Below are 22134 nucleotides of genomic sequence, written 5' to 3'. Positions count from 1 at the left end.
TTAGCCCACGCGCAACACAGACAAAACGCATTTACGTAGTCTGAGTAGAACTCACTAAATTTTGGTTTTAGAGTAAATATACCTATTATAAAATTACATTTTGATAATATTTCTGAGTATTAGACTATGGGTTTTAAAAAAAAAAATTAAAATGTTGAAAATTTAAAGGTTATAAAAAATATTGTAATTTATAGCTATTTTTAACGATATAATTAACGTTGTATTGGGAATAATGGAAAAAACTCATCGTTTTGTACTCAGAAATATTATCAAAATTTAATTTTATAATAGGTATATTTACTCTAGAACCAAAATTGAGCGAGTTCTATTCAGACTGCGTAAATGCATTTTTTTTTCTATGTTGTGCGTGGGCTAGAGATAGAAAACAAACAATGTGTGACATCCTCTTAAGTGTATCGTTACACATACAATATACTAATACAGCAATATAGGTACCAGAATGCGAGTATAGCGTTTAGAAAATAATTGAAAATTTGAAACTTCTTTTATTATTATAAATAATAATTATGGTGGTGTGTGTACTGTGTAGTGTGCAAGTCATGATTCGTGACAATAATATTATGTGTCTAACGATATAAGACATAAAAAACTATCTATCTATATAATTTAATAATTATTGTATTACTATCTGATAATAATGAACTGGATATAAACAAAATCATTAATGACTAAAAAACAGGAAGAGTTAATTTTTATGTTTATTTAAAAAAAAAAAAAATTTAACTAATAATTATATTAATTATTACATGTGAAAAAACAATATTTTTTAAAGTTATAATAAAATATAATTGTTTTTAATTTTTATTAGTAGGTAAGGGCCCCGGTCCGGAAATTTTCATATGGGCCCCTTATTATCAAGTTGCGCCACTGCAAAGATGACTGTAATCGGTGAGATAAAATTGGATAGGTATTAATCTTAGTCCGTGGTAATTTCAAAGTTTTAAGTAAGTTATCGGCATAATGGTCGACAAGAAACAATAAAGAGTGAACTAATGTGAAATCAGTAAAAATGACTTAGAAGTAATAAACACCAAAAAATTCAAAATAAAAATTAGCTGTTCAAATTCACATGCTAATGAAACACATTTGTGGCCAGGATAGTATCGTCTAAAAAGTTCCAAAAAAAAAATGCAAAATCCATCAACTTCTGATGAGCCCTATACTTATTAATTTTTGAATATCATGTCAAAAATATTCGTACATTTTGTATGACATTTCATATATTTTGGGATACATTTCGACTTATCTCGCCACATACTATTTGAGAAATACTAGTATAGAATATAGATTTGAAATGTTTGTATGATCATTTTGCACAAACTATAACAATATTTAATTATTTTTAATTGATCTATCACTCGAGTTAAGTATTTATAACTTTATTTTTATTGCAGACTGGCAGACTGCTGCTATAGAGTTGCAAATTTCATTTCTTAATTTGATTATTTTGTAGTCAATTAGTTAAAAAATTATCTAATAGTCCATTAGCACACACTTTTTGATCTAGTCATGTTTATTTTCTCCTCATATTATGAACACAATAGGTATATTGTTTTTTTAATTACCAAATAAAATAATTAATTGTTTTGTTTGCTGTACCTATGAAATTATGACACCAATTAGTTAATTTTTATTTGTTAATATTTATAAGTTTTTAACATTCCTTTAGATTAAGAGGATTTAGTATTGAATGTTTTTATAAAGTTCAATAATTAACATTTTTGAAGTGTGCGAGTGCCAAGTGTAGGTTGTTTGAATGATTCATGAGTATTTGTTTTTTTCTATGGCATAATAAAAGTTTTAGTGCTAAATGCCAACTAAAAATGTATGCACTAGGTAGTTGTATGCAAAATGATGAACATAGGAGGCCCTATGGGATCACAATTCCAACACTCATAATATTTATGCTACTGTTATACACCTTAGTTACCTACAGCTTACAGGCTATTGTTGTCTATTTTTTTGAAAAACTAAATTTAAAAACAATAAACAATATAATATTTTCCATTGAAGGATTTAAAATTTTGTTTAATTGTTAATTTAAAAGAAAGCAACATTAAACTTAATTAGGATATTCCTAATTTTTTCTTCTGTTTTTGTTATTTAGCTGTTATTCAGTTATTAATTTTGCTATGTTGCTCAAAGATTTTCAGCAGACCTTTGTCTTAATATCAATAATTTGATGGCATACAAACTGACTAGTCAATGATTACTGAAACACATTGCAATTTATATGTTTTAGTGTTTTTTTTTAAATAAACTTAGGTATGTCTTTCTTTTTTGATCAGGAATTTCTTTGGTTTCAAAAATATTCAATAAATTGTCTTCTAGTTCAATGGTCTTCAACTGGTGGGTCGCGTAAGCATTAAAATTAGGTCTTTATAAAATAAAAATTATATTTATAAAGTAATACAAGGTAAAAATTAATTTTTTAATTATTAAACTTAGAAAATTAATAAATGAAAATACCTACTAAAATGTAATTTGTATTTATTCAGTTTTAATAGTACTACTGCAAAGCATTAAGCAATTTTAGCTTTTATATAAAGCTTACGTGGGTCGCGAAAAATGTAGGGCTAAAAAAGTGGGACGCGTGTCTAAAAACGTTAAAGAACACTGTTCTAGTCCATTAAAAATAATAATTCCAAAATAATTTCTTTAACCTTTAACTTGTTATTTATAATTGAAAATAAAAAGTATTTAAATAGATAATTTTTTTTGTACTAATTATTTTTTTACAATACATAATCTCAGTGATAATAATGGTTTCCATATTCTTTCACTTATAAGAATAATAAGAAAATAAATTCAATCGTATAATATGTAAGTCTTGAGCTACCAGTAAAAATATGTTTAAAATGATGATACTTATATAGCAAAAATCAATTTTATTTTTAACAGTAGCACAATTTTTCTTATTTGGTAGCATTAAATTTTGATTCTCAACTTTTATCTCTGATAAATGTTTTCTATATAAACTGGATCCTCTCATTAAGCCTGGACCACATGGCATATAATGTACATTGAACTTAATTATTACCAGATAATATAACATTTTATTTTACAAATATTAACAGAATATTAATAGTATAATTATTGTATTCTTATTAATAATAAACCATTTAATCATTTAAAAAAAAAAATTAAATTAAATTTAGAAAAATATAAAAATTTACTAAACTTAACCATTATTGAACATTATCAAAACAATACTTTATTTTCATAGCTAATGAGAAGAAAAAATTAAATAAATTTCTTAGGTATGTGTAAATTAGGAATATTTTCACTACTACATAGGAAATACATTAAAACCAATATTAAATAATTACATTATATACAAAACCAAAAAATAACAAAAAATACATAACAGTTCAATTGACTATTCTTCAAACTAGATCATTTTCTTTATCATAAGAAAAGATACTATGCAAATAACAAAAAAATACAATACCGACAAAATTATAAAATTGTATCTATTAAAATTTTTTTTAAAAAGTATTAATTTATTAAAATAATGACTGTTATTTTATAAAATAATCATCCTGTATATGCTATACTGTAGAATGGAAGATTATATAAATGATAAATGGCAACAAGACCCATTATGTATTTTCCCAATTCTTGAATAAAATAAAACATAGTTTTTATTTTAAATTAAACAATATTAAAAGTTTATAATATCTGTACTAATAAAATTAATTTATTATATTACTTGTGTTTGTGATGATATGATAGAGTTAGGCAATATATCATCATAAGAAGCATTTTTGTTTAATTTTAGATCTGCTGCTGAGAGAGGCAAATGAGCATTTTCAATTATCTTAAACAAATGATAAAAAATACATAGGATAATGAATTATTGTTTTGCAGAAATACATATTAATTAAGTAATAAATAATAAGTAAGCATTACCAATTTTGAACCATCATTTAATTGAGCTGCCATGTGTTTTCCAGGTACAAGGTTTAAATTAGTAAACGTATTTATGTGAATACAAATATTTGACATCCACTGAATAATGCGGGCTTTGGAACATTTGAATGAAATATCTCTTAATTCATGGTACTATAAATAAAATATACATTCATAAAATCAACTGGGAAATTTTATCTAGTGTGAACAAGATTTTATGTGTATCTACTTGATAAGTAGATTACTATAATGGATGTGTATATTATGAATTCAGTGATAAATCATTAAACAGTACTTATACTGAATAAAAAATAATTATATGTATATTAATCAAAACATTAACATAGATTTTATTTGAATGGGGATCGTGTTTTAAATATTTGAAAGATACTATTTGAGAATACCATATTTTTATATTTTATATCATAATAAAACATGTATATTTATAAATATAGTATTTAAGAATAAAGTGAACTGTTTAGATTGTAATTACTTTAAGAAAACTGGATCAAAATAAGCTTAAATCAAAAGCAGGCATACATTTTATTATGGCGTACATTTATAATACTCAATATAACACTTACCATACAACCGAGTCCTTGTCCATAAAAATCAGATTCTAAAATGTTACAAACTGAATTTCTTGAACTTAAATTTTTTTCTACATCCAAATGTAGATTCATTTTTTTTTTTATTTCTAACAATAATTGCTCAGCATTTCCTATTTTGAATATAGACTTACAACGTTCAGCATCAACTATAAAATTTGATAAATATTTTAAAAACTATATAAGTAATAAGTTAGATTAAAATGTTTTTCAACAATAGAATTATCAGGTATACCTATTGTAATTAAGAATGATAGATGATTTTAAACAAATAATGTAACTAAATTGTCACAATGACAAATTATAAATATATATATATATAAGGTGGTTTTTTTTAAGTATGCTCGCCCCACTTTTATGCTTAAATTATGCATAAATTCAAATTCTAATTTTTGGAATTTTTAAATATAGTTAAAGACAGTATTTTCGAGTACATAGATTTTTCACATTTAAGGAGGCGATACTAACTTTGGTTTAAGTACTTGAAAATATTATCTTTAATTACATTTAAAAATTCCAAAAATCAGATAATCTAAGCATACAAATAGGACGTGCATGCTTAAAAAATTACTTTTTATAATATGAATTTTAATTTATTATTACTTGGAATAGCTTTTAAATACTTGTTAAAAGAACCAGAATAGTTACTTAAGAGAATGTCACACCCGCATGTGTTGTCTTTCGTTTTACACAAGTACTACATGGGTAGTACATTTTCGTTCACCAGTTTCAATAGTGTGCTTTTAGTTTTAATATTAGGGTGAATTGACCTATTAACAAACTTATAGGTAAGAACATTATCTGTGTTCTCCCATTGGTTTTTAATGATATTTTAATTTTTAAGTGAGTTATGATTATAAAAAATATTTAATATTTGAAAATGCTCATAACTCACTTAAAATTTAAAATATCATAAAAAACTAACGAGAAAACACATATAATGTTCTTACCTGAAAGTTTGATAATAGGTCAATTCAATTTAATATCAAAACTAATAGCACACTATTGAAACTGGTAAACAAAAATTTACCATGTCATACGTGTATAAGACGAAGACCACATGCGGGTGCGACATCCTCATAAGAGGATATCAGTGACGGCACGACCGTGATTTTGAGGTACAAGTGTTCCAGACAAACATTTGGTGGGTGGGCAGTTGGAAAATATCAGAGTTGACAAGTTTTATTTTTTTAATGGCCCTGGATTAATTATACCTGATAATTATTGTTCATAGATTTAGAAGTATTATTTCACATTTGTATTAATACACCAACGTACCCCACAAATTAAAATTGTTTGTGCTGTCACTGGAGAATATTATACCATAATACGTTATTTAAGTCAGTGGTTCCCAATTGGTGGTCCTGGTGTTGATGTTAGGGGGGTCCATGGTTATATAGTACTGAAGTGATATTTTTATTTTATTTTAGTGAAATTATTAAACACGTAGTAGTCAAAGTAATCACAAATAAGGGGTCCTCCATCCAATTTAAGTTTTAGCTAGGGGTCTATGGCTCAATGCTAATTGGGAACCACTGATTTGAGTTGCAATGTTAACAATTTATTGTATTAAGTGCAATTAGACCACACCGTAGATAGTATAATATTATTCAAAGAGGGTGATAGTAATAAATTTATACTAATTTGATTTACCTTCTGGAAAAGCTGTGGAGTATAGTCTTTCCAAGCTATTTTTAGCTTTCATCATATTTACACCAATTTCTGACTGTACAGTATATAAATATGGTAACTCCAGAGTACCTTCTTTTAAATCTGTACTATTGATTATTCCATCCTAAAGTAATATAATTAAAAGTTGAAAATTATCTTTCTAATTATTAGATTTACCTTAAGAAATGTTGAAAATTCAAAAAATATATTTCGATAATCATCCGGATGTTCATCCCAACAATTAATTTGATGAAATTTATCAGAAAATACTCTCATACCTCCAGCATAACCTTTTGGATATATTTTAGCTATAAACATAAGTTGAGTTAGTTTTTTTTTTAAAGAAAAGAATTTTAGTTTCATGTTATTAACTTATTAATAAGTAATTAGCCTTCTAGAACAGAGATTATAAGTATGTTTAAGAAAAATTTGATAAATCATTAATGAAATATTTAATTATTAATAATTTTTATTGTTTTCATTATCTAACATTATCCTGTGCTAGAGGACCTATATTAATACTGCTATAATATTTAATATACTTACAAATACCAATAATTTGATGATAAGTGCGAGAAAGCCCATCTTTTAAATTAAATTCTAGTGCTGCTATTTCAGCAGGAAAATAATACTGTTCTCCATCATGAGAATGACAATTTATGTGTAATAAAATAAATTTTTTATTTAATAACTCTGAAAATTAAAATTATTTCAAATTATTTATAAAAATAAACTAAAAGAACATTTTGTTGAGAATATGTATGAATGTGCATTATATAAATGTATATAAATTTAATTGATATTATAACATAATACAACAGTTAATTTTTCTTTTCTTTTTTATAAGATATTTACAACAAATTTATAGTTTTTATGCTGGGTGCACGAAAGTAATATTAATTGAATTAATTTAGGATTAATAGTACTTTAAACATGTTTTAATAGTCTATTAAATTTTGATAAATTTTTAAAATAATCAATTTTTTTTGCATCATAACATAAATAATAAATATATAAAAAATACACTGTATAATGTATATTGATTAGTAACAAAAAATATTAATCTAATGTTTTATTAAGTATTTTATTTATAAATTATTTTTTTAGAGCTTGACCATCTAAATTTTTGTCAAATATCAATAACACGCCAACTGACTTATGTTTATCTGCACAAGATATGTAAGTAGTTCAAGCAGAAGTCTAAATTGAAATATCTCATTACTTTTAAAATAATCAGGAAATAAAATATAAATATTTATGAATACAGTAGAACCCCTCTCGTCCGTCACTCTGGTTGATCTGACCATAGTATTATTGACATGAATAATTTAAAAATACATATGGATTTTCCAATTTATAATAGATATATAAAATTAATTGCTAGTTTAATATTTCCCTATTTATTTTTTTATTGTCATTGTGGAACACATGACAAATTTAAAACATCAAATACCATTACTATTTACTTAATGTACAGCTTATTTAGCTTATCAAAAAAATCAGATTCAATCCAATGTAATTCAGCACAGAAATTATCGAACTTACTGTTATTATTTAATTAAAATTTATAGAACTTGGTCCCAATTCAATATAATAGTTCTTACCTTGAACGTTAGATATGTAATTAAACATGTTAGTTATTTGTTTCGGCATATTCCAAAAATCACGACTATTTTTTTGTACATCACTAATATAATTCAATGGCTGTTCTTCATTAAAATTTGAATTATTTGAATTATATTTATGAGCAAGAGCTTTATATTTATTTTTTTCATCTTTAGTCATATTCTATAAAATAATAATCATCAATATTAACTTTAATAAAATTCTATATCAAACTAGGAGTGGCCAAATTATTGTAAAATTTAATCATAATGTATAAATTATAACTAAAGCAATTTGATTTATTGTCATAAAATTGGTATAGGTAAAATAAAAATATACAATTTTTATATATATATATTTTTTTTAAATAGGTAGTATATTTAAAAGCAAATGATTCAATTTAGAGGTTACTTACATTCCATATGGGTGATAATTTAAAATTTAATTCTTGGTAGTTGGATGGTTTTTTTCCTTTCTTAATTTCATCATCTCTATGACAAGCTAAGAAAATGAAATATGCAGATTTCTTGGGAGCCATATTTATCTATAAAAAGAAAAAAAGTTTCTGAAACAACTGAAAAGTTGTTTACCTACATATCATTGTAGATAAAAAAAAAATTTGTATGGTTTCTTCATGATTTAAACTATTGTGATGGTTCTCTATTTTATTTCTTGGGCAAACTTTAGGTAGAGCATTTTAAACATTAAAAAGCCTTAAAAATAAAATTGTTCATGTTAACGATTAATCAAATTAATATTGTCAATTAGTTACATTAAAAATAAAAGTATATTTTATTTATTACATATTTTATTAGTTTTTACTCATATTTTAAGACTTCAGTTGTGTGCATAAATATCTGTGCTTTATCCATGAAAATACTATTTAATTTTACAAGTCAGTTTTGAGTTTATATGTTATATTTAAAATGTATAGATATATGGTACATCAATACCAAAGGCGTCATGTACACAGAAGACAGAAGGCTTGTGTACCCATAAGAAATATTGCATATATTTATTTATTATTTTATAGAAGTAATGATATTGAAAACAAGAGATTCCATACCAATTATTAAGGTATCTTATGATATTTGTAAGTATAGTTCTCCAAAGAAGAAGGACAAATTTAATGTTTTTCAAGTAGAACAAGATTTAATTGTCAAAACCCTACTATGACCATTCTGTTCAACTTGATGGTGTATCGTAGGTCATATGGAAAATTAGTTTTTTTGCAAAAAGACTAGGCCCTTTGCAATGGGGTAGCCCGTTTGCGAACTACTTATTATTTTTCCTAACAGCCTGCTGTTTTTCAGGCTCATTGCATACAGACTAACAGCAGTTAGGCCTTTTATGAACTACAATCATTTTATTGTAAAAACCATTTTAATTATTTTATTTTAAGGGTTATTGATAATAATACAGTACAATATATGTAACATAAATGTGTTAATATTATTACATTCAATTACCATTATAATATAAAATACTATTTTTGTATAAACTTTTGTAAGATGTCATCTCTATTAGCGCAGCAAGTACTAAGTCATCCCGCTGTAGAAATTTGAACACATTCTTTTATAAAACTTCAAATCATGAAAAATATGATATCAAAATATACGAATAGATTATGTAAGAGTAAGTGAAAATTAATATCATACTCATAGTAGTCAATACTCAATAGGGATTTATATTGTTATCATCACATTTATTAAAGTCTGTATAATATTGCAGTATATTATTATTCAGTCATAATTAATAATCATATTTTAATTTTAAAACATCAATACTGGACTTAGTATTCCCTACACATAGTAAGTTATAATAATTTTTGAGGTATTATACTATTATTATAATACCTCCATTACTAAAATATTGAAATAGTTACAGATTTTAATTTATTATAGATTTATTTATTGATTTTCTTGCATAGGTTATATTTTATAAAATTGTTCTTTTCAAAATAGTTATTTAACCAAGTAGATACTAGATACCTAACTAGTTTAAAAAAATAGTATGTATTGATCAACATAGTATGATAACTTTTGCTGATAGTTCTGACTTTTATAAAACCAAATTAGTGGGTGTTATTACAGCTAAGTAATATGTGCAAAAGGTGTCAAGTCAGATATTGTTTGTGTCATTAATGTCAAGTCAAGTCATTTATAAAAGTCTTAAAATGATTTAAAATTTAAAGTTAAATGAAAATCTAAAAATTAGTATGTCTATGTGATAGAAATAAGTATTTTACAAAATTAATAAGTAATGAATAATACATGTTACATATATTGTACTGTGTTATTATCAATAACCCTTAAAATAAAATAATTTAAATGGTTTTTACTAATTGTAGTTTTTAAAAGGCCTAACTGCTCAGAGGCGCAACTTGATAATAAGGGGCCTATGTGAAAATTTACAGACCGGGGCCCTTACCTAATAATAAAAATGAAAAACAGTCATACCTTATTATAACTTTAAAAAATATTGTTTTCTCACATGTCATAGTATTAATTAATTAACATAGTTAATTTTAATTAATTCAATTTTGTTTTATAAAAAAATCAAACAAAAATTAACTTTTCTTGTTTTTACGGCAACAAAATCATTAATGATTTTGTTTGTATCCAATTCATTATTATTAGATAGTAATACAAAAATTCTATAGATAGTTTTTGTCTTATTATTGTCAGACACATAGGTAATATTGTCATGAGTTATGATTTACACAGTACACACACCAACATAATTATTATGTATAGTAATAAAAGTTTCAAATTTTCAATTAAAGTGTATACTCTTTAACTCTTTACCCGCATTTTGGACCTATACTGTATTACGATACACTTAATTGCTTTCTTACATAAGTATTCGTAATTTGAATTATTCTTTAATTTAAAAGAGTAAAGACATAATTATTTATTATATTAAAACAAACATTATAATGTGTTTATATTATAGATTATAGTATAGGAATATCGTACAAGAATTTTTTAATTTAAGGGCCCTCAAAACCGGCCTCTGTGAATTGCACACTCAACGTTCCCGATAATTGCGCCACTGTAACTGCTGTTACTGCTTGTATACAATGAGCCTGAAAAACAGCAGGCTGTTTGTAAAAAAAATAAGTAGTTTGCAAACAGGCTATCCCATTGCAAAGAGCCTAGTCTTTTTGCAAAAAAACTAATTTTCCATATGGCCTACAATATATGCATATCAAATCTTTAACAATGCTGTATTAAAATTATACAGTTTTAATGAAATTTCTAGAAAATATTTCAAAAGAAAAATTTGAAAAAAAGAGCAAAAACCAGTGATTTTTGTAATCAAATTATTGATTTTGAATTTTTATTTTATAAAAGTTATATTTATTATTTTTGAGAGTAGAAATTCTCAAGGAAAAACTTCAAAAATGTAGTATCATTGAGTTTTTATTGTTTTCAAGAAGCATACATAAAAATTAAAAATATTATTATATTGATTCAGTAACAAAATTATGATAAATGCGAAGAAGATTTATGAAAATCTAATGAGTTAAAACTGAAAACACTAAATCAATTGAGAAAAATAAATTGTAATATATTGCTTCAAGATAGTGGATAGTGAAGGGCATTCATTTTCATCAATAAAAGTAAAATATTTAATAAGTTACTAGATGTTACACAGTCATTATTAAATAACAAATTAAAAAAAAATTTTTTTTATATGTTGATTTATGTAAGCTAAAATTGTTTATTATTGCTAAAGAAAAATAACCAACAGATATTATTTATTTTTATGGAACTGATTTTACTAGGAAATATTTTAATGGAATTTAATTAAATTTTAAAAATTATTTTAATAGTATCAGTTTTTTTCCTACACCATAGAAAAGTATTTTTCTGCATTCAGAAGATTAAAAACATGTTTAGAAGGTTTACAATGACTCAAATTGATTTAATGATATTTCAGTGCTGACTTGAGATATTATGGCACCCCCGCAAATTTTTAAAAAACGTCCTTAAAATATAGCTCATACAACATTTTCATTGTTTTACACAATTTATTATTGCAGATAACTTTATTATTAAAAAAAATTTTTAATTATATAAATTCATAAGTTTTTATAATTTTTTGAGCACCTTAAAATGCGTTTCTAGCGCCCCAATCTGGAAGCGCCCAGGGTGACTGCCCGGTTTGCCCGTATCTTGGGCCGCGACTGGATATTCTTATATTGTATATTTATTAAAATGAATATGCAGATATTGAGAAAGTAGCAAGATAATATGATCAAAATTTGTCAAAACACATTTTTTTTTGTAATATGTTCTTTAAATTGTAACCATAAATATATTTTTCATTAATTACCACAAATATTATAGAATAGTTTCAATTTGTATAATACCTAATATTTAATTGTTTTGCAGAGACTTGAACTATTTTTACTCTAACATAACTTTCATTCACTAACTCTTTTCACATAACATTGTGGGAAATTGTTAAAAATGTTAAATATAAAAGGAATTCCTGATTATAATTATTACATGGTTACTATTTTAAGAAATTCAATAAACAAAGTAACTAGGTATTATACTTTAGTAGAATTGAAGTAGTTTAACTTCAGCAGGTGCAAAATCATACTATAACATCAGCCGCATAATACCAGAACGAGCAAGAAGCCAAGCATGCTAACAATTACACTACAAACAGTACTAATAATTATGTAAATTAAGTGGTGCAAATAAAGTACTTGCACCACGAGAAAATCATAAAAATGTGTATAATTTCTATTTGAAAAATTCTATATTTGTTTATTGAACAAGTAAGACAAGTATATACTGTATACATGTAATTGTCGTATATGTGACTTTTTTATATTAGGTACAACTAAATAAACAATTTTAATATGAAAAATGTGACTTGAAGACAGAGTAAGGAATTTTTAATTTAAAATATAGCAATTTTAGAAGCAAAAATAGAATATATATGACAAAATAATGTTCAAAAATATTAAAGACGAGCCATTAAAAATGTTTTTAATCATAAAAACTAACATAGCAAGTTATGAATGACAATTTTCCTCACCTTAAAATAACGATTTGGCAAAAATGATTATATAGTTACTTGAAAAAAGTTAAAACATTAATTTTGACCAAGCAATTGATGAGTTTAATGTAATATGTTTTGAAAGAGGATGTCAGTAGCTAACTTTGAGCAAATTAAAAATTGTTAAATATATTTTTTTTGTTACAATAATAAAAATGTTTACAATTAAAATTATTCAATATTTATTAATTAATTTAATAAAAAAAAAATTGGTAGAAGAAAATAAATTGTTTATAAAGCGAAGATTTACAAAGGAAATTTATTGAACTATTGGTAGGATAAAATTAAATTATTTCTCTGCCCCATCAGAAATTGAGGCCAATTAATGCCATTGAGTACTAACTTCAAACACTCACACATTGAAACATTTATGTTCACAATTTTAAACAGTATAAATATAATTAATTTAAATACGTTACCTTCACTAAATTCCAGTAGTAGAATACAATTTTAGTTACTATGCAAAAGCCATAAAAAAAAGAAAACAATTATAGGTCAGAAAGGAAGAAAGTGTGGGAGTCTGGAGACAAAGATTCGACTCTTGTCGAAGTGTTAGACAAATATAAAATGAGTTTACTGGTAAGGTTTATGTTCGTCTTGGTGTAAACGAACCAAAGCCTACAAAAAACTCGTGATATTATTATAATACAATGTCAGCGGACAGAAAAATTCAAAAATCACACATTCACACGTTATCGGTTAATTATATGGCTGCGATAGTGGGAGATTCAATCAAAAACTCACAAAGCTATACTAACATTGAGTATACCTCCAAGCAGTTAAAGGTTAAGCTACAGAATGTAGATGCTGGGCGGGCTAAGCTAGTAAGCTTTAACGAGAAAAGACTAACGAACTTTATTTATCTTGGCAATGACCAAAGAGGCAAAGAGTGATTAGTGATAATATAAAAGCGTAGATGGACATAATATAATATACACCTTTTCGAGAGTTTATTTTCGTAACGAGCGTGGTAATCATAGGCCGATAGACAAAAAAATGTGGTGATAGCTCACTAGCCCGGCGTTGCAAATTGCTAGTATTACGGTTTCGGTGCCTATACGACAGCGGCGGTTGGAGGGGATAGGGCGAACCACTTGGACGACGTTGCCAGATTTCCTGAAACATTTTATTGTTTGTATACTTGGTATGTTCCAGCATCCAGCGGTTTCCCAAACTTTATTGGTCTACGCATTCCCAAAAATAGAAGTATTTAATGACACCTCCCTTGAAATAATAAAATAAATTTTTTTATTAAATAGTGTATTAAAGTGTATAGATGCAACATCAATATTTACATCGCGCCTAACAGCTTGGGAACCGCTGGTATATTCTATAATTGTCTGACTCTGAGTACTCTGGTCTCTGACACTGAGTACTGACTGTCTGCCTGTCTGAGTGGTGAGCCGTGAGCAGACCTCTCTGAGTTGCAATACATATTAATTGTTATACATTGAAGTATAGGATATTAGAATGCGAGGAAAATATCACCTCCGAAAAAAAATAATAATAATACCAACGTCTACGTAGTTCGTGCTGGTGAATGGAGGTAAAATTAAGTAGGTAGAGTTCTAGAGACCTAGAGCAGTGAGGTTTTTGACGTTTTTGTGGTTCGGCGGCCCATTCAGACGAAAACACGGATTAATATTAAAATCCGTGGACGAAAAGCAACCAGTAATACTTTGGCTAATGATTAGGGGGAAGTTAAATCATACAATAACATGTAATGCTTAAGCAGTTTACCGCAGCGATACCATAGTACTGTAATTACAAAGAGTAATATAATAATTTAAATAATTAATAATTAATAATTATTATTTAAACCGAAAAAGTATCAAATGGATAATGGCGTCATTCGCGTAGTTGCAACGGTGACGCATCGGTCGAAAACGCACCACGATAACGACTGTTTACATCACGATTCACGGCGACTGTTACAAACCGTAATCAGTAATCACGGAGTATCGTTTTCGGTGAATTGTATATTTTGTTTTTTTTTCACACGCCGTCCTCGTCTCCTCGTTTGTTCGCGTTTATTTTTTGGCTGTTTACCGTTTTCACGATTTGGCAGTCGGCATTTTCTTAACTTCAAAAGTTTAAACCATTTCACATCTGGTGCATCCGTTATCGTGCCTACCGCGTTTTTCCGACGCACGTTTTATCTGGTTTGGTTGAGTACGGTTTTTTGAAATTGTTTTTTTTTGCGACTTTCATTTTTCGTTTACGATGGGGTGCACGATAAGTTCGGGTGAAAAAGAGGCGGTGGAGCGATCGAAAAAAATCGACAAGACGCTCCGTGCCGACGGCGAAAAAGCGGCAAGAGAAGTAAAGCTATTATTGTTAGGTGAGTAGAAATCTGTCGTTGTCTAATCATATTTTGTTTCGTGCAAATATTGCAGTAGACATATAATGGTAGTTTTGAGTAGTAACTAACTTTTATACTTACTTAATCTATATTTTTTAATGATTTATATATTTATAGTAGGTAATATCAATTCATTAATTTAATACTATTACTTTAATCATAATGTAAACGCAGTGTCATATTTTCAACGTTATTCTTTGGTGAGGGGGTAGAGGAAGTTCTTGAAAAATCATATGTATTATGTAAACTAAAATTTAAAGGTGCATATTTTTCAAAATATAAGCTAGTGTGAACACATCGTGAAATATTGGTAAAGATTTTTGTTTTATATTAATTCCTCAAATTATTCAAATGTATATCTAATCTTAAGTACCTAGGTACTAGCTATTCTCAAGTTTCAAGATACTATACTTAACATAATAATATAATTAAATACAAGTAGGTATTTTACTCGTAAGTTGTCAAAATATCAAAATAAAGATAAGAAATATCTAATTATCTCAAGAGAGCACAAACTCAAAAAATAAGTATTTTATCTTAAAGTATATTCAATTATAATAAAAATGGAGTTACATTTCTACTCACATTATTCAATAAGTTATAAGGAATTGATAAAAGACAAGTGGCGCCACAGGGCCATGTTTGCCGTGATTGCCTATCTTGTATGTTTAAAAGTTATTTCACATGATAATTTAATCTACCTTTAAATATATTTTTTAATTTTTTTTTAACACATGTATTTTAGTCTTATATACTGAATATGTTAATGGAATCACAATTTTTCTAAAATATTAATTTTTTAAAAATGTTTCAAATCTTTTATAAGTAATTTTTGTATCGCTACGTTAATTAAGATGCAGGTTTAGTAAATATTAAAATAAAAAATATTATTAAATCTCATTTAATATTTAAAAAAAAACCATACATTAAATTGAAATTTGGATACTTCTATTATTTTTAGCACATAAAATTAAACAATTTATTGCCATGAATTTATATTTATGTACACCTTGACTTACGCTTACCAGTTTTTGACAAAGTTAATAGGTAATACAAAACTGTTGTTTTTATTCGTAATTTAAAAACAAAAAACCAGACTTAAAATTTCAACTAAATATTTATGTAATAATTTTCAAAATATTTTAAATGTTTTTTGAGCTACCTATTTATATATACTTTAAATGTTTTACATATTTTAGATTTTTTTTTTTTTTTATCTATGTTGATAAATATTTTTTTCTGATTCAAAATGCTTACCAATTTAATTTAATGCTTTTCATGTATTGTTATTCTAACAGTGTTTCAATATATTGTTTTAACATACTTAAAAGTTAATAGCAATATTATTTAATATTGAGTTCATATTAAAGATACTATTAGTTATATCTACTATACTCTTTTCCAAAGAAATTTGGAAAAACTCATGCAGCTGCTGCCTGATTGAAGTTCTATAACTATTGGTCAGCATATATTGTTACTCATTGTCGTCACAAGCTGTGTGACCCCATCTGCGCGAACTTCAACATATTTTTGTCCTCATTCTTTCAAAACTTATTAGGAATAGAATATAATTAATGATGTAATAGAAATAGGTACCTGCTATGATTTTAACAAAAATGATTTAAAGTTCAACCTACCATATTACAAATAGAAAAATTAATTATTTATACATACTTTTTATTGGAAGCAGTTTATGAGCCTAGTTTTCTAAAGATATTATTTATTTATTATTCATATTATTATGAGTTGGTAATTCATTTTAATATTAGGAATACGGTAGATGATTCTATTTGTATAGAAAACATTATTTTTATTATATTATTACATTATATTATAATACTATACTTAGGTATAATATCATTATTAATAACTTATATGATTAATACAGAATTATACAATTTATACAAACAGGTAATAGCTTAAAACTAATCTAAACTATTTGAAAATTTAATTACATGTATCAAAATTTGATAAATAAATATAATAATGAGTGTAATAACAATATAAAAGTTTCACATATAATTCCACTAATAATACTTTATAGTTATAACAAAATAACTAATTTTGTTATTTTTTGTTTAAATATCGATAAATTTCATTTAAATTTGAACTTATCAATAAAAAAATCATAGTTATATAACTATTAAATTTTTAAGTTTCAGTATAAATTATTTATGATAAACCTTGTTAACCTATATTTAATTTTCATGCATTACTATAAAAATTGTACGTTTTGTATAGGTATAATTAACTTCAAAATAATTTTCAATATTTTGTGATTTTGACAAATTTTGAATTTCAAATGCTTATAAGAATAAAGTGTGTGGTATTTTATATTAAATTTTCAAGATTTTTTAATGAACCTCAAATGTTTTATGAACAATATAAAAAAAAAAATTTAAAAAAAATATATAAAATTGAAACTGTCCATGTGTACTAATCTCAAAATTAGTCTAAATATTTTGAAAACTATATTAAGTATAAAAAAATAATAATTTAAGATTAGTGATGTGAGTTTTATGTAAAAAAAAATTATTGTAATTTGTATGAACAATCTTACCAGTAAAGTTATGGTTATTTGGTAATTTTCTATTAATCATTGATTTATGTAAGTAGTTTATAATATCTCTATCCATTCAATTCTGTAACAAATATTGTCTCAATATTATGAAAAGAAGGTAAGAAAAATATAAAATAAAACAATTGTCTTTAATTCCTTTGTTACTATAAAATTAAATAAAAATAAAAATCATAATTTTTAATCAATTATCAGTCATTGTTATTTTATAAAAATCTACATACTGTGGTAGTATCTACATTCTACACAATCTTAATCTATTGATAAAAAATACAAAAACGTACACATTTCACTCAAATTTAGAATGGTAAAAATTATATATTATACAAAATTATTTTGTTAAATTTACAAGTCTCACTTCACTAATTTAAATAATAGTACCATGTTTCAAGTTTCTAAAATGTATACATTTTGAGTTGAATCAAAAAAACCAAAATTGTTAATTCATACATGAAATATCTTAACTTGTCAAAATTTCAAATATCAATCGCTCATAAAAAGAATTTATTGAGAATTGAGTTAAACTTTTTTTTAAATTTTTGTAAGAAAAACTTTTGAAGTACTTAACATACAATATTCAATAAGCTCAGAAATAAATATTTCAATAGAATTTTTTCTTTAAAGTAAGTATATTAGGTATACTGTTGTACAAAAGTATAGGTAAACATAAATTATTCTTTTTATTTCTTGTGCCTATATTAACTTAAATTTACCTTATTTTGAATCATTGTTTGTTAACTGTGGTCTATGGTTGTGGTCGATCTTGCACCTATTAAAAAATATTCAATAAGCTACTATAAATAAAAATACTGTGACCTCAGAAATCTGTTTCTCATCCCAACCTAAAATTTAAACAGATAAAAATTGTAATAAATTTAAACTTATCTTTTGTTTTTTATTTTACTATTTAAAATATTATTTCTTGCATGAAAATACAATTAATGATATTAATTAATAAAATTATGTTATCTTATTGCTAAGCTAGAGTCACATTTTAATATTTTAGATTATAAATTACATTATATTACATGCGATTCTATGTTTAAAAAATGAAAATGGTAAATAAAAGAGTAGTTTTCTTAAGAAGATGCCATACCCGCATGTGTTGTCTCTGTCTTACTAATTAATAACTAATTATTATTATAATATAGACAATATTTATGTTATTGAATTGTATTAAGTCTAGTAACCCCTACTAAAATAATTCTGCACACCCTGTGAAAAATTCCTGTACACGCCTATGAAGAAAAAAAAGTAGTGAAAATAAACACTGATAATTGGTATTAGTTTTATAGAATGAAAATAGACAATATTAGATGTTTTATTATATATTTATATGGATATTAAGAGGACGCTATACCCACATGTGTTGTCTCTATCTTACTAACATATATCATAACAAATTTTTGTTCAGCAGAATACATTTTGTGGCGTTAGCTTTAATATTAGATTAAATTTACCTTTTATCAAATTTAAAGGTAAGAATATTATCTAGACAATGACTTTTGATTTTGATGATATTATTATTTTAAAGTGAGTTACAGCTATGTAAAATATTACAACTTAAAAATGTTCATAATTTACTTTAAAATGATTATATTAATAAAATCATATGTCAATGTCTAGATAATATTTAATAATAGATAAATTTACTCTAATATTAAAGCTAACATCACAAAATTTATTCTGCTGAATGAAAATTTGTTATAATGTACGTTGGTAAGACAAAGACAACACATGCAGGTATGGCTCTTAAATTAAAAATAAAATAATATTTACTGTATATTTTATTATATAATATTTAATTAATACATATTTTTTGTATAAAAGGTGCTGGTGAATCTGGGAAAAGTACTATTGTAAAACAAATGAAAATCATTCATGAGACAGGCTATTCTAAAGAAGAATGTGAACAATATAGACCTGTGGTATTTAGTAATACAATTCAAAGTTTAATGGCAATCATACGAGCAATGGGAATTTTAAGAATTGATTTTTCAGATCCTAGCAGAACGGTAAATAAATGTCAAAATAGCCCATTAATATTATATGTAATAACGTTCACTTATGATATTAATTAAAAAATGTGAATTCATTTTTTATTTAGGAAAATGCCCGTCAATTTTTTTCTTTAGCTAGTGCAACTGAAGAAGGTGAATTGACTCCAGATCTAGTTAAACTTATGAAAAGATTATGGGCAGATTCTGGTGTACAAGAATGCTTTTTGCGCTCAAGAGAATATCAACTCAACGATTCTGCTGCTTATTATTTAAATGCATTGGATAGAATATCTTTACCTAATTATGTACCTACACAACAGGATGTGTTACGAACAAGAGTAAAGACAACTGGCATCATAGAAACAAATTTTTCATTTAAGGGATTGAATTTCAAGTAATTAAAACAGTTTAAATAATATAAAGTATAAAAAGGTTACATTATTAGGTTTATATATTTTTTGGGGATTTTCAGAAATTTATCAATTTAAGTGCATATTTCAAATAAAAAAATTAAATGTTTTTAATATTTTTATATTTATATTAACAGTTATCAATAAACAATTTAACTAATAACGTTATTTTATTATATTATTTAATGTATAAATTATCTTCTTGTTGTTGCCATAAAATATTTGTGTACATTTTATACATATATATATATATATATAAATATATTTATACAGGGTATAACAGGACTATTTAACAAATATAGTAACATTTGTAATGAAAGTTTGTCAAATAGTCTTGTTACACCTTTTATACGTATTACATAATTAAAATTTGTTTTAGAATGCCATAGTACAACTAAATATTTTTATCTTAGTATAAAATTTAAATAGTATTTTTTTAAATTTATTTAATAAATTAGTTTGAATTCAAAAACATTTGTATTGCATACATGCTTACATTAAAAAAAAAAATATTATACATTTTTATTTTTATGATTACTTTGTTGGTATAATTTCTTAATAAATAGTATTTATAATTATTGTGTTTTAATGATATCATAAATATTGTTAATTACTTAAATATTATCCAAATATTCCAATAAAATACTCAATTGTTTGTTATAGAATGTTTGATGTTGGTGGACAAAGATCAGAGAGAAAAAAGTGGATTCATTGTTTTGAAGGTGTTACTGCTATTATATTTTGTGTAGCTTTATCAGGTTATTATAATACATAAATCTATTTTACACCTTTGTACTTATTCTTCGTTATAATATAATACTGTTTTTATTACTAGGTTATGATTTAGTACTAGCAGAAGATGAAGAAATGAATAGAATGATTGAGTCCATGAAATTATTTGATTCAATTTGTAATAGTAAATGGTTTGTTGATACATCGATAATTTTATTCTTGAACAAAAAAGATTTATTTGAAGAAAAAATTCGAAGAAGTCCACTAAATTCTTGTTTCCCAGAATACATGGGTAATATTTTGTTTTTAAATATACATAATATGATAAAATGGCACAAATCCTTATTTATTAATTTCAAATTTAACTATAGGTTCTAATAATTATGAAGAAGCAGCTGCTTATATACAAATGAAATTTGAAAGTTTAAATAAAAGAAAAGACCAAAAAGAAATATACACTCATTTCACTTGCGCTACTGACACAAATAACATACAATTTGTATTTGATGCTGTAACTGATGTGATCATCAAAAATAATCTCAAAGATTGTGGTCTTTTTTAGAATCTGCAGCCAGTTGCCAAAATTATTGTGACTATTAATTATTTAACTGATTATTATTATCCTTTTTTTCATATGACTGATAAAATGATAAAGATCTTAGCAGTTCTCATTTGTTGTGCCAAATAATTATAAAACTTAAGTAATCAATTACTGAACAAATATTTTTTGAATATTTAATTCTTAAATTAATAATACATATTTTTGTGAGACTAAAAAACTAATTTTTTTTTTTTACATTCTGTTTTATAATACATTATTTTTATATGTATATTACTTTAATATTATTTTATTATTAATTCTTTTTTATTTAGCATGCGATTAAACTTTATTTGTAAACTATTGCATGTTTTTTTTTTTTTTTTTTGTTAATTATAGTAATTTCCAAAGTACTTGCCTATGATTATATTTTTGTATTTTGAAGATTCTTGAAATTGTTAATTTTTGTTTTAGCTTCACGGTAAAATTTGTATTATATATTCATTAATACAATTTACAAGGATATACATATTTTAATACAAAACAATATCATCTGTAAAATTTGTGATTTTTTTTAATATGTCAATTATTTCTCAATGACTGAATTAGTGATAACTT

General features: G+C 24.9%; 2 protein-coding genes across 4 annotated transcripts; one reads left to right on the top strand and one right to left on the bottom strand.

Moving 5' to 3' along the window:
- Positions 1–2091: 2091 nt before the first annotated feature.
- LOC113557211 lies at positions 2092–13909 on the bottom strand. Of its 3 annotated transcripts, none has more exons than XM_026962596.1 (10): positions 13316–13813; positions 8233–8361; positions 7817–8000; positions 6759–6905; positions 6390–6520; positions 6195–6336; positions 4518–4690; positions 3934–4086; positions 3734–3841; positions 2092–2233 (listed from the first exon to the last, which is right to left on the bottom strand). In XM_026962596.1, exons 2-10 carry the CDS (start codon positions 8353–8355, stop codon positions 2231–2233), a joined length of 1164 nt encoding a protein of 387 aa, XP_026818397.1. In that variant the 5' UTR covers positions 8356–8361; positions 13316–13813; the 3' UTR covers positions 2092–2230. The 3 variants fall into 3 exon arrangements, with proteins under 3 accessions (XP_026818397.1, XP_026818395.1, XP_026818394.1); XM_026962594.1 differs by lacking the exons at positions 2092–2233; positions 13316–13813 and adding exons at positions 3482–3641; positions 13835–13909; XM_026962593.1 differs by lacking the exon at positions 2092–2233 and adding an exon at positions 3482–3641.
- A 936-nt stretch (positions 13910–14845) lies between these two features.
- On the top strand, positions 14846–21740 carry LOC113555545 (guanine nucleotide-binding protein G(i) subunit alpha). The gene is made up of 6 exons (XM_026959958.1): positions 14846–15237; positions 19667–19851; positions 19944–20230; positions 20910–21004; positions 21082–21270; positions 21350–21740. The coding sequence occupies exons 1-6, from the start codon at positions 15120–15122 to the stop codon at positions 21538–21540; spliced, it is 1065 nt and encodes a 354-aa protein (XP_026815759.1). The 5' UTR covers positions 14846–15119; the 3' UTR covers positions 21541–21740.
- The last annotated feature ends 394 nt before the right edge of the window (positions 21741–22134 follow it).

Source organism: Rhopalosiphum maidis, chromosome 3, assembly GCF_003676215.2.
Source record: "Rhopalosiphum maidis isolate BTI-1 chromosome 3, ASM367621v3, whole genome shotgun sequence".
NCBI lineage: Eukaryota > Metazoa > Arthropoda > Insecta > Hemiptera > Aphididae > Rhopalosiphum > Rhopalosiphum maidis.
The sequence above is the reverse complement of the archived record's forward strand: the minus strand, read 5'-3'. Positions and strand labels throughout refer to the sequence as shown.

Bases quoted from the DNA above. Each gene is read 5' to 3' on its own strand.
- LOC113557211 (XM_026962594.1), bottom strand. From the start codon at position 8,355: ATGGCTCCCAAGAAATCTGCATATTTCATTTTCTTAGCTTGTCATAGA. The intron at 6,906-7,816 runs GTAAGAACTATT...TTTAATTTTCAG, and splicing joins TTACATATCTAACGTTCAAG to AGTTATTAAATAAAAAATTT. The intron at 6,337-6,389 runs GTAAATCTAATA...ATATTACTTTAG, and splicing joins AATTTTCAACATTTCTTAAG to GATGGAATAATCAATAGTAC.
- LOC113555545 (XM_026959958.1), top strand. From the start codon at position 15,120: ATGGGGTGCACGATAAGTTCGGGTGAAAAAGAGGCGGTGGAGCGATCG. The intron at 19,852-19,943 runs GTAAATAAATGT...TTTTTTATTTAG, and splicing joins TTTCAGATCCTAGCAGAACG to GAAAATGCCCGTCAATTTTT. The intron at 20,231-20,909 runs GTAATTAAAACA...TGTTTGTTATAG, and splicing joins TTTAAGGGATTGAATTTCAA to AATGTTTGATGTTGGTGGAC.